This window comes from Macrobrachium rosenbergii, chromosome 41 (assembly GCF_040412425.1).
Source record: "Macrobrachium rosenbergii isolate ZJJX-2024 chromosome 41, ASM4041242v1, whole genome shotgun sequence".
Taxonomy (NCBI): domain Eukaryota; kingdom Metazoa; phylum Arthropoda; class Malacostraca; order Decapoda; family Palaemonidae; genus Macrobrachium; species Macrobrachium rosenbergii.
Window position 1 is genome coordinate 23,309,810 of NC_089781.1, and position 13,071 is coordinate 23,322,880.

Sequence of the window (13,071 nt, forward strand, 5' to 3'; positions counted from 1 at the left end):
GAGTTCCTTTGAACGCCTCACCTCCAAAAATGCTTGTTCTCAGCTGCTCAAGTGGTATGGCTCACACCTGGGAGATCTCTTTCCTTTAGGTGTGTAAACAGAGAATGACACATCAACACATCAGCAACCTAAGAATGTTTACAGCATGAATAGCTGATATGGAAGTAGGAGGATGAAGACTTACGAAGGCTCATAAAATCATGGAAGAAAGGCACTGATGAAGACCTAGATCAGATTGGTAATTAGGAAGGAAAGGTTACAGGATAGAAGAGAACAGAGAGAACTCATATCACTTCTACCCACATAAATGGAAAAGCTAATAAAAACAATAAGGATGTACAAGTAAAAATACAAATGCCATTAAATTTTTAGAAAACGTTTATTCCTACTGGAAGCAGTTAAAAAGACCTGTGTACTTCACCATGAAATACTTTATCACTCTCAAACGTTTTGTAGGGGTTTCTACAATTTTCATTGTGAAATTTTTTATAAAAAATATGAAGTTTGTAATGATTTTTTTTCTACAGTATAAAGGCCCTAATCTTCAATCTGATGATTAACACACATTGACTCATATTTATCAGACCCCTGATCCACATAATTTTAATTTTCATTTTAAAAACCATCACACTTTATCTTAGATTTCTTTACATATATCAGATACATTATTATGATAATTTTTGGCTACGCTACCTTTTAAAAGTACTATAATATATTTTATGGATAAAACTGTATTTAACTGAACAACTGTAAAGTAAAGCTTGGCTTAGGCTACAAAATATCGAACTACTCTTTGCTGTGATATACCTTGCATGCTTAAGTGTCAGCTATACTACAGTCTTCATTACATACCAGCTTTTACCATTTATAAAAACCCAGCCCCCAAAAAGGACTGAAAAATTGTGGGGCTACTGTATTTCCTGAAATTAGCAAGATTTTTTATGATACTTGGGAACCACTGTCTGTATGGTGATGAAGAATCATATACAAGAAATGAAAGCAATTAATGAGTGTTCCTAAATAAACCAAAACCTGAACTTATCAATAATTCACCAGGAAATTTTAAAAACTCAATCAATGACTAGTACGTTTTAGTATCATTATTTCACTATTATTTGATTTGGTTACATTAAGGAAAACTCTTGGGAGAAATGAGGTCATGACCCCATCAATCATTTAGACACAGCACATATTCTTCGAAAATTGTGCAAAACTTAGTGCAAGGTTTAAAGATGGTAAAATAAATCATGGAAATAGCCAAAATTAGCAGCATAATACACACGGTATGAATAATCAATGAAAACTGAGAAACAGAGATATACAGTAATAAAATGTGACCAAAGCAAGTTTTTCAAGACACTAATTACAAACAATAAATTTCATCAAATGCACTACCGAGTACCAAAACAGACTGAGTTCAACAGTACCACTAAATAACTTACATTACACAATAATGTGAAACACAGATCTAAACCTTGCTAAGTCAGGATGATTGGTACTTCTTGCACAAATAATAAAACAAATGATCAACATTTTAACACCAATATCTTGGTCCATCTCTTCTTTCCATTATTTTTCCCCAAAGAAAAGGACAAAATTAAGTTTGAAACAATCAAAACATCGCTTCACAGAAGCTGAAAATGGTACCAAATTACTTTACACAAACTAATTTGTTATGCACATTCCATACTAAATCCATTACTTATGAATGGTATGTCTTACCACACTACCCAACTCAAATAACTGTGTAAGCAATTCACAAAATATGTAGTATGCATTTGCTAACAAATAAAAAAAAATTCACGAATACAGTAGTTAGCACTTGAAATTAGATGCATTCTCCTCATAATCTAGCATGTCACATTAACTTAGCTAAAATATTATTACAACTAAACCCCCACACTCTATGTTACCATTATAGCAAAGTAGTGTGTGTACAGTCAAGGATCTCTGAAGTAAGCAACATATCAAATTTAATACTGGTATTTTTTTCTTTTTTAAAAATATTATTTTTTGTAACCTACAAAAGGTATGAACTATTGCTATTCTATATCCTCAGGCCGTACTGGATGCGTTAAGGGTATGACCGACTTCTGATGGACATCCCTAGATAGTGCTTTTCTCATATCTGAAATAAAAAATTCATGTTACAACTTTATCTCCACTTATTTTCAGAGAGAGAGAGAGAGAGAGAGAGAGAGAGAGAGAGAGAGAGAGAGAGAGAGAGAGAGAGAGAGAGAGAGAGAGATGAACCATATCCATGCAGAGAACAACATTATTCATAATCTGATTCATAAATACTACTGTAATAGGCAAATTTTGTACTTGGTAATTATTTTGCCCTCCCCCTTTACAAAACTAAATTAGATTTTGTCTTTTATATTACAAACAACTTGTTTAACTCAGCCTGCCATCTGGAAATACTGTATACAGTTGGCCATGATGCTTTGAGAGATAAGAATTCTTATTCTCATCGTCACTCTCACAGACGAGTACCTGGCCCTGCTACTGTTAATTCCCATCACTATCTAAGGTTACTGTTTAATGCATATGTATGATTAACTGACAGATACTAAGATGAGGGCACTCATGATGAAATATGGCAGTCTGTACAGATGGTAATGAAAGAGATGATTCCCTTAGCTTTTACAAAGTATTTCCCAAAGACATCATTTTAGTCACAAAACAAAAGCTGTACTTTTAAAGATCTGTCTGTCTCTTTGAAGGCCCTCACCTGGCTGCAGTTGTAGGTTAAGTTTTGCAACAATGAGCATTAGCCTTCAGTTTACTTAAAGTCATTGGAGATTCATAAAATTTACTAAGTGTACATCTTTCAAAGATTACAACATCTAAAACTTCTGAAAGAGAAACGATGACTAGGGTATGTAGATTTATCCCTTTTGACTATCTATAAGGCTATGACAGTAAACATATTAAGTTATGAAAGGATTGGCAGCCGTCATGTCATGGAAAAATGGTGTGAGAAGATGAGCACATTCACGAATATGCAGACTAAAAAGTTGAAGAGTATCTTAACCTTAAAGACTAAGGAAGGTGAGGACTTAACCTGGCACCTTCACAGCAAGTCATGGATGGTTTAACCAATTTACAACCCAATTTAGCTTTTATAACAGGTTACATGCAATATAGTGAGTGCCAACATCCAAGTTACAGAGGTGTTTCTTGAAAGCTTATAAGACATAATGCAAGGAAGATTTTTTAAAGAAAAGTATTTCTTAGTAGATGTGATACAGTATATGTAATATTCCTAACATTGCACTGTAACACTGATACAATCAGTGAAGTCTGTGGTATGGCAGTTAAAAAAATAAGTGGGATACTTAAAATATTTTATACTACAAATTCAGTAATAAGAATGAAGGCTACTGAGATGGTGAAAGAAGGATTCTTCTCCTGAAGGCTAGGGAAATACCTGCTTGTGAGAATGACTCAAGGATTCTTTTGTCTATTAACGCAACATGGATAACCATAACTTGCCTACTGTATGAACCAACTTGAATTTGCAAAGCTTCAGCAACTTTTATTGGAATCAATGTACTAAAAAACTCTCTCTATGCACTAAATAAAACAGTAATTACAACGAATACTGCTACACTGTACAATAACAAAAGACATTCATCAAAAATGAAATCTTACCATACGCATCTTCATCCGGATCTCCTGAATAATACTGAAGAACAACGCGATACACAATATACCCCAATTTCTTGTACATAGTAATGGCTACAAGATTGCTTACACGAACAAAGAGATCAACAAAGAAGCAACGTTTCCTGTATGAAAAAAATAAAAGCTGTAGCAATGACGGTTAATAATTCCAAGTTAATAGTTCTTTAAAAATAAATACATTTAAATGGAAGATAAAACCTAAAAAAATTTCTGCTCCATAATCACAAACCTTTAACTTCACTTATGCTATAATACCTATCACAGCTCAACAGTAGCAAAGAGTAGTCATCAATGGATGAAAGAACACTTGAATCCTCTTTGCAGAAGAATTTTATCACTAAATTTAGTCTTCTTACTCACTACACCATGTTATTTTACTGCTCTGGTAAGCTGAAGGTGATCCAGGGAAAACAAATTAGAGGACTGGGAGGAATCTCTGTATTTAAAGAATATAGAAATGCACATCTCTTCAGCTGTTCAACCTTGTAAACTTTTAGGATAATAAGGTAGTGCCAACTCTGACCTCCTGGATGATAATCTCCAAAAACCAGTAAAATATGAACCAGATAGTAACCAAACAATTGGTCTGTAAAGAGCAACTGTAGACTGGGATGGAATGTCTCATAGACTAATTATTTCATGAAATAAGTAAAGATCATGGGAGACTCCACCAGCAGTAACAGGAGTTTGAGTAAACTTTGAATCAAGATCTCATATGAGAAACGGCCATTCTGAGTAACCTATGAACAGAGAACTTACAAGAGAAACTATAAGTTTCCTAAGTCCTAAAGCAATGGACTTGAGCAAATGTCATCCTAGTTAAGGATACATCAGTGGAGAATTATGTGGCTGGACCCAAACTGAGGTTGAAGCAACATAAAAATTATAGGACTCCCGAAGGATTAGATTTATTTTTACGTGGCTAAGAACCAATTGGTTACCTAGCAACGGGACCTACAGCTTATTGTGGAATCCGAACCACATTATAGCGAGAAATGAATTTCTATCACCAGAAACAAATTTCTCTTGTTCTTCACTGGCCGCTCAGAGATTTGAACTCACGACCATCAGAGTGGTAGCTGAGAGCGGAACCCGCTGTCATGTTTCTTTTGCAAGGACCCCTTTTTCATTCATTCAAGCATGACTAGACCTTCCAATTTTCTCCTCTGATGGAAAAACTAGGAAACCATCTATTCTTTTCCTCAGCCTAGTAGTGGGTTTCAAAGGCCAAGCTGCATAAAATCCCTTATTCAAAAAAATAGGCCGCTCTCTTTGAACTGTAAAAATGTGGGTTGATATGTAAGCTTTTCCTCCATCTACATCCTTCAAATTCTTCTAATCATCATGGGGTTCCGTCTTCCAACACTGCACAACTTGAGTTAAAACTCGTCACTGAACTTATTTACTGTCTGCTAATAGGCTCAAAGGCAAGAGAAGTCTATGCCTTGACAGGCTCATCAATATCAATCCAAGGTTTGAATAAGGGTTCTATGAGAGAAAGTATTTGATGATTCCCAAAGGAAGCACAAAATTATACATGTTAAGAAGCCTAGGCTAGACCATCTGTGCAAAAATGTTACTACAACATAGTAGTCTGTAAGAGGCAGCAAATGGCCAAGGAAAACAGGAGAGGTTAATGCAATTTAAATACTGTACTGCATCAAGATGTGTATTTTGGGTTATTATCAAAGGACAACAGATGTAAGAGATGTAAACATACAGTAATTTGATCAAAGGTTGAAATGGGGCAGTGGAATATCCTTCCTTGATGGGAAATCCTTACAAGGAAACTCAAGATTTCACTTGTAAATTCTTCGTGTATCTGCCTTTTGACAACATAATAGTAACATAATGATTTGTAAATGGCACGAATACAAGAAATTACTACAGTATATATTGGCTTTACCTAGAGATAAAGTAATTTTAGTTAAGAGCAGATCATTTACTGATGAATCTTGATTTTTCGGGTTCACTTACAAAACCTACATTAACATAAAACTTCAAATACTGTCTTCCTACCATACTATAAAATTTATGATTTAAAAAATATATAACTTAATGATCACAGTGAAAATTATGCAGATTACAGAGGTCTTTCTAGTAGAAGCAGGTACTACAGTACTCTACTCTGGCTTGGTAAGCTGTAATAATTGAAAAATATAACTTGCCATTCTCATTAGGCAATTCTTAATAATAAAATGTACCCTCAGCTACCTTCAAAATACTTACTTTTCTGAAATATCTTCTAGGATAGCCATCAGCTGTTTAGCCAGACCAAGTCGACGATATTCAGGAGCAACAGTCAATGCAGTTACATGACCATGCCAGTTTTCCCCATGGCCTTCTGCTTTACCCATAACTGTAGACAAAAAACAAGTTACTTACCATACACATTTTGATAAAACATATTAACATAAATCCTACAGTCTTTTTTTTTTTTTTGGGGAATTTATGGTAAATAACTGCAGCTGATATTACTGAAGCTAACAGTGATGGGAGTCTCAAGTTGCTCAGCACCTACTATAAGTAATAATAATATTGGCTGCAGATATTTACTATCAGCTTTGAAAAAGATTATAGTTTTGCGCATAGAATACTGACTCCAATGTTCATGATAATACAATGCATGATTTTCTTATCTCCTAATAATTCTAACATCTGTTACCCACTGGCTATGTAAAAAAAAACTTAGCCTTAGCATAATAGTTATCCTTACTTTACCTAACTTTTCAGACGGCTGCATTGCCCCAAACCCTCATCAGCGTATGCCATCATGCTTTCCCTTTACAATGTTAGCCTTGGGTAAATGTCTACTGAATTCTCACCACTTTCCTTCCTTTATCCTGTTATGGGATAGGCTATGTGCCCCTGGAATTTCATTCAGGACCTATACACACAAGTTTTGCATACGCTAGACTTCCCCTAGCAGGTACAGAACAGTTGGCATGTATTACTGGCAGGCCTTGGCTAGCCTACTGGAAGTGAATACAGGCAAAACCACTTTGTTAGACAATGCCTATAATTAGGCCTTGCCTTGAGCAAATCCAGGTCATTTCCAACTCTAATCTTGTTCTCTCACTGAGCTGTTTTGCCCCAATTCCTGCTTGCCCTGGACTATGTCAACCAGGCAACTGTTTCTTTCAGGTGCTTTAGATCTATTTGAATAAGAATTGTAATAATGTAGTGATCCCAATTTCCTTAATGGTATCCAAGGTAAGATTACATTTAAGCCAGATGATGGCACCACTTAAGGGTACTGATAAACCTTATTTATTTGCATCTCAGTACATGTTTTGTGTAGAAACCTTAAGGGGTGTAAAGAAAATTACTTGAGACCAGGGGGGGAGAAGCTCCTGCCGACTAGTTAGGATAATGCACCTTAGGCTACGATGTACGCTATCCTTTAGCTGGGCACATTTGAATCAGACAGTTCTGGGTACAATCCAACCTAACTCCACTGGAATGAATACATTTATACTAAGGCTATTAAAAAAATTAAGTTATAAACAGTAGAATAAGCAGTTATAGTTTTATTCATTTAATATAAAAAAATTGCACATATTAAAGAATAGTATAAAATGTTATATTGGCCAAAAAGTGATAAAACTATTTTGTAAGTCATGAATTCTGATAGTCAAGAGAAAAAAAGTGGGGAAAGAAAGATAATTTTCTACATCCATTGTTAATCTGAACAAGTTCTGTTCTGAGTTCTTGGAAATTATGAGGTGATAGGCACTTGCTTGAGCATGTGCTATGCAAGAGCACTGATGTATGCATTTTTGTTTTTCTGTTACACAAAAATTAGGATGCCTGGCATTTTCAACTAATCAAAACTTAATATATTCTTAAACTACAGTATCCAGATGTTTTCTGACTCCTAATTTTCAACACGTGATATATTCAGTTTAACAAAATCTGACATGTGTAAAACTGCAGATGACAACGGCACTAACTTCATTTATTTTACCCGCAATATCAACTTTAAAGCAACTCTTTATCTATCTGAAAGTGCTGTAGGCTTATCCTTTCATCAAGTAAATGCCTCTCCTAACCAAACTGAATTGCTTGGCCAGAGACATGCAGTAGGATATCTCTTCACCTTAAGGTAAGGAATATGCTGTCTGCAATTCTGAGAAAGTCATGGCGTTGTCACCCTTGCAAGTTAGTGAGGTCACCCCTACATTAATTGCTGCGTTTATCTTTTACAATTTATGGCATTCTACATAATGTTAGATCTAGTGAAGGATCTACAGTAAAACTGAAGACTGCTACTGTGCCCCTCTGGTTCTGTAGCTACCAGTTAACATGCAAAAATGGGTACCATGTTTAGTACCAGCCCCTTGGGGATGAATGTAAAAATGTTAAAACAAAAGACAGTAAATATCATAAACATAAACAAAAGCCACCAAAAACCATAAAAAAAAACAAAAGACATCAATATGAACAAAAACAAAAAGTGTTAAGTCTTCCAGTCAGTGACAGGGAGGAACCAGGCTGCGGTAGTAGTTTTCAGTTTTACTGGATCTACGCCCTAGGTTAGGTTAGGATGTGAATGCAAGGTGGGGTATGATACCCCAGATTTTACGTTGGGGCTTATAAGGGCAGCTGAGGAAACACAATAAAACGAATGGTAGGAACCATCAATGTCGTACAGGTCAGAAATGCAAAAAACGGCTGGTAGCTAAGCAATGAGAAATATACATACCCTGCTATTTATACTTTTACAAAGGAAATAATGTATCATTGTAATACATCACAGCCTTTAATATGCCTGGAAAATAATAATATACAGTAACTTCATACTTACTGTAGCCCATAATAACCCCACTCGGCGACTCTGCTACCTGAAAGTACTCGGGCCAGTGAGCGAGATATTGCAGGTAAAAAGAGAGACCGTACGTCTCTGTCAGCGGATCCAAATTAACATTGTTGAAATGAAACATGTCCTCACAGCGGAAAGGCCTCAAAGTAGTCATCTTTCACGGTAAATTTGAGCACGTTCCTGCGCTCAAAAATAAACACCAGTGGCAGCCGACTTGACTTCCCGACAGGTTGTTTTGGTACTTCTTCTTCTCCCTGTTTCTCTTCGGAATTGGTGCCATTTGGTGATGCCACTCTCGACCAGTCTCGGATGAAATAGTAAGAGAAAATGTGGACTTACTAAATGAATCTGTCAAATAATAAGAGAAAATGTGGAAGTACTTACTGGATCTGTCAAATAATAAGAGAATATGTGGAAGTACTTACTGAATCTGGCAAATAATAAGAGAATATGTGGAAGTACTTACTGAATCTGTCAAATAATAAGAGAAAATGTGGAAGTACTTACTGAATCTGTCAAATAATAAGAGAATATGTGGAAGTACTTACTGAATCTGGCAAATAATAAGAGAATATGTGGAAGTACTTACTGAATCTAAGAGAAAATAATACTTACTGAATCTGTCAAATAATAAGAGAATGGAAGTACTTACTGAATCTGGCAAATAATAAGAGAATATGTGGAAGTACTTACTGAATCTGGCAAATAATAAAGAATAGAAGTAATGAATGCAAATAATAAGAGAATATGTGGAAGTACTTACTGAATCTGTCAAATAATAAGAGAATATGTGGAAGTACTTACTGAATCTGTCAAATAATAAGAGAATATGTGGAAGTACTTACTGAATCTGGCAAATAATAAGAGAAAATGTGGAAGTACTTACTGAATCTGTCAAATAATAAGAGAATATGTGGAAGTACTTACTGAATCTGGCAAATGATAAGAGAAAATGTGGAAGTACTTACAGAATGTGTCAAATAATAAGAGAAAATGTGGAAGTACTTACTGAATCTAGCAATTGATAAGAGAAAATGTGGAAGTACTTACTGAATCTAGCAATTGATAAGAGAAAATGTGGAAGTACTTACTGAATCTGTCAAATAATAAGAGAAAATGTGGAAGTATTTACTGAATCTGTCAAATAATAAGATGTGGAAGTACTTACTGAATCTGTCAAATAATAAGAGAAAATGTGGAAGTAGGCTACTTACTGAATCTGGCAAGTGATAAGAGAAAATGTGGGAGTACTTACTAAATCTGTCAAATAATAAGAGAAAATGTGGAAGTACTTACTGAATCTGCCAAATAATAAGATAAGATGTGGAAGTACTTACTGAATCTGTCAAATAATAAGATAAAATGTGGGAGTACTTAATGAATCTGAGAAATAATACTAGAAAATGTGGAAGTACTTACTGAATCTGAGAAATAATAAGAGCACACGTGGAAGTACTCACTGAATATAATAAAATTAATAAGATAAAATGTGGAAGTACTTACTGAATCAGAGAAATAATAAGAGAAAGTGTGGTAGTAGTTACTGAATCTGAAAATAGTGAGAGAAATGTGGAAGTACTTACTGAATCTGAGTGAGTTATTACAGGTAAATCACATATTTACAGGCAGTTCTTTTTACATGTCGCCAAGTGCTTACACGTGACACATGATCTATGCAAATGCATATATTACGGGTGACTTGGTGCTCTCCCTAAATAAGAGTCAAGGACCTGTAGGTCTCAGGTTTTGTTTCTTGACTTCATGCTTGAAAGCAGTATAACAGAAAGCAATCCACTATTGTACTTTAAAGATATATGTTATTGTGTTCATATTCTTAATCGTGATCCTATAAGATTTGTGTCATTCTTTACATGTGGGTTAAGCATTCTTGGAAACATACTTTCACGCCTTTAAATTTAATTCTTTCTTATGAGATAAAGTAAAACTTATGTCCACGGACGTTCAGAGCTTATCAGTTTAAGCTGATAATTTAATCACCTATTTTCAAAATGCTGCATGACATCAGACAATATGTAGACATCTGACAAAATCTTTAGAACAAATTCTTCCAGAACGCTATGACATCAGACAATATGTAGACATCTGACAAAATCTTTAGAACAAATTCTTCCATAAAGCTATTTCACGATGGGAACCATGCAAGAAAAATCAAAATAAAGACCTTTTCCCATTCCTGCGTTACAGCTCATGCCATCATGTGGGCTAATTAGCTAGGGTACTTTACAGTAAATGAGCGTCATTGCTGCTCCCACGCTCATGGCGTACCCTTCTTCGACAGGTAATGAGGAAAGAGGTCACATACTCAGAGGTGACCTTAGTCTTGTGGCGTGTCACCTTTCTTGTGACTTTTCTTCCCAAGACGTCGTGTTTATCGATGCCTTGGGTCCAAATTTTGTTTTTTCTTTTAAGATAAGTGAATGAATCAGCCACCAGTAACGACGTCCTCATACATTATCTTTTGGTTAAGCTGCTGGAAATCCTAAGTCGTGTTTCTGAGACGTGTGGCGATGATGTTCGAATAATGAGATGTTTAGTCTCGACAGCTAATGCAGTGTTATCGTCTCCGTCAGTTAGCGCATTTATTCAGTGATGGTTTACTTACTCAGCGAAGGATACTCATTAATACATTTCCTATTCGGTTAGTTTCTAATTTACATTTTACGCTAGATAATATAAGTTAATGTCCAGAAACAAAGAATCTCTGTACTTTGAGTTATTTCAATATCTGTTTTTATGGATCTCCATAAATTAGGTAGTTGTTAAGCTAGCATATCTGACATCAGTGAGCCTGATAAATTCAATATAAATATTCCAACGGAGAAAGAAAAATCTCTAACAATTTTTGCACCTGAAGCATAGTTTTGGTTACTGTGAATTGAATTTTAGCTGAGGGGCCAAGACTGCGGCTCTTTATGAATAATAATAATAATAATAATAATAATAATAATAATAATAATAATAATAATAATAATAATAATAATAAACAAACACCACATCAGCATAAGGAGGAAGAGAATAAGGTGAATGGTACTGATACTGCTAAATTCATAGGCACGCAGTTGGTGACTTTTTCTGAAGAAAGAAAATACGTTTTATAACTCGCAGGATGAAAGGTGAAGTTATGTGATATAATTGTATACATGAATGCGTTAATATCTCTCTCTCTCTCTCTCTCTCTCTCTCTCTCTCTCTCTCTCTCTCTCTCTCTCTCTCTCTCTCTCTCTCTCTCTCTCATAGGTTTTTGTTTTCTGAAAGCACCCATTTGCACAAGTAATATTAACCAGCTGAACATTTTTTTTTTGTCAGAATCTACACTTTAAAATGAAACGAGTCTATACTCACAGCAAATAAGAAAATATAAAACAAAGAAAAGCAGACTAAAAGCTAAGGCTGTGTGCGTGAAAATATGTAAGTAGTCAGCCATTAGGATTGAGGGTAGATTGAAAAATAAAACAGTGCAAAAACAAGGTATAATTAACATTTACCGAAACATTGCTTTATCTACCCAAGTTCTCAGCACTATCTTAGACAGGCCTAAGGCTTATATTTAGTGCCTCATTTGGCATCTTAGAAGTTTGCAAGAGAGAGAGAGTTCTTGTTACAGTTAGCTAGTCCTGAGTCTTTTATTTATCGTTTTGAATGTCATAGCGAAGGCCTGAGAGAGAGAGAGAGAGAGAGAGAGAGAGAGAGAGAGAGAGAGAGAGAGAGAGAGAGATCTTGTTACAATTAGCCAGTCCTGACTCTTGAGTCTTATATTTATCTTTTTGAATGTCACCGCGAAGGCCTGCCAAAGAGAGGGGAGAGAGAGAGAGAGTTCTTGTTACAATTAGCTTGCCCTGAGTCTTATATTTATCGTTTTGGTGCTTGCCAGAAAGAGAGAGAGAGAGAGAGAGAGAGAGAGAGAGAGAGAGAGAGCCAGCCAAGATTGATAACTGCGTGAGGCAGCTATTGGTGCAAATTAGACGTCGGGCAACCTGAACAGGAGGTCGGATGAGTACGGTACACTAGCACTCCGGATATGGATTCTGCGAGACGAATCTGTGGAAATGATCTCGAAAGGGAAGCGAGCCGTCATTGAGTGAGTTTCACTGTATTCCTTTGACCTCCCCTACGACGTTTGGGAGGAATTCTATGGGCTATTGTCATGCGTCAAAGAGAAGCGTTTGTTCCCCGTAGGTCTTCGTAATAGGCGAAATAGCTTTCATTCTCTCTCTCCTTCAATCTCTTACACATATGCATATATATATATATATATATATATATATATATATATATATATATATATATATATATATATATATATATACATATATGTATATATATATATATATATATATATATATATATATATATATATATATATATATATATCATAAAATATAAAGAGCCTATAAAAATTCACTATTTGCCTGAGGAGAGAGACAGTTTGGTCTCTGAAATATAGCCTTTATTTTCCACATTTTGGCGTTTTTATGGACTCCTGATATTTGATGGAATTCTGTTTTAACAGAAAATATTTCACAGTCATATTTCACAGA

At 35.2% G+C, this 13,071-nt stretch overlaps 1 protein-coding gene across 1 annotated transcript; it reads right to left on the bottom strand.

The window, feature by feature from the left end:
- Positions 1–360: 360 nt before the first annotated feature.
- On the bottom strand, positions 361–8,779 carry Naa20A (N-alpha-acetyltransferase 20 A). The gene is made up of 4 exons (XM_067084146.1): positions 8,498–8,779; positions 5,920–6,049; positions 3,658–3,794; positions 361–2,128 (listed from the first exon to the last, which is right to left on the bottom strand). Exons 1-4 carry the CDS (start codon positions 8,664–8,666, stop codon positions 2,043–2,045), a joined length of 522 nt encoding a protein of 173 aa, XP_066940247.1. The 5' UTR covers positions 8,667–8,779; the 3' UTR covers positions 361–2,042.
- Between the last annotated feature and the right edge of the window lie 4,292 nt (positions 8,780–13,071).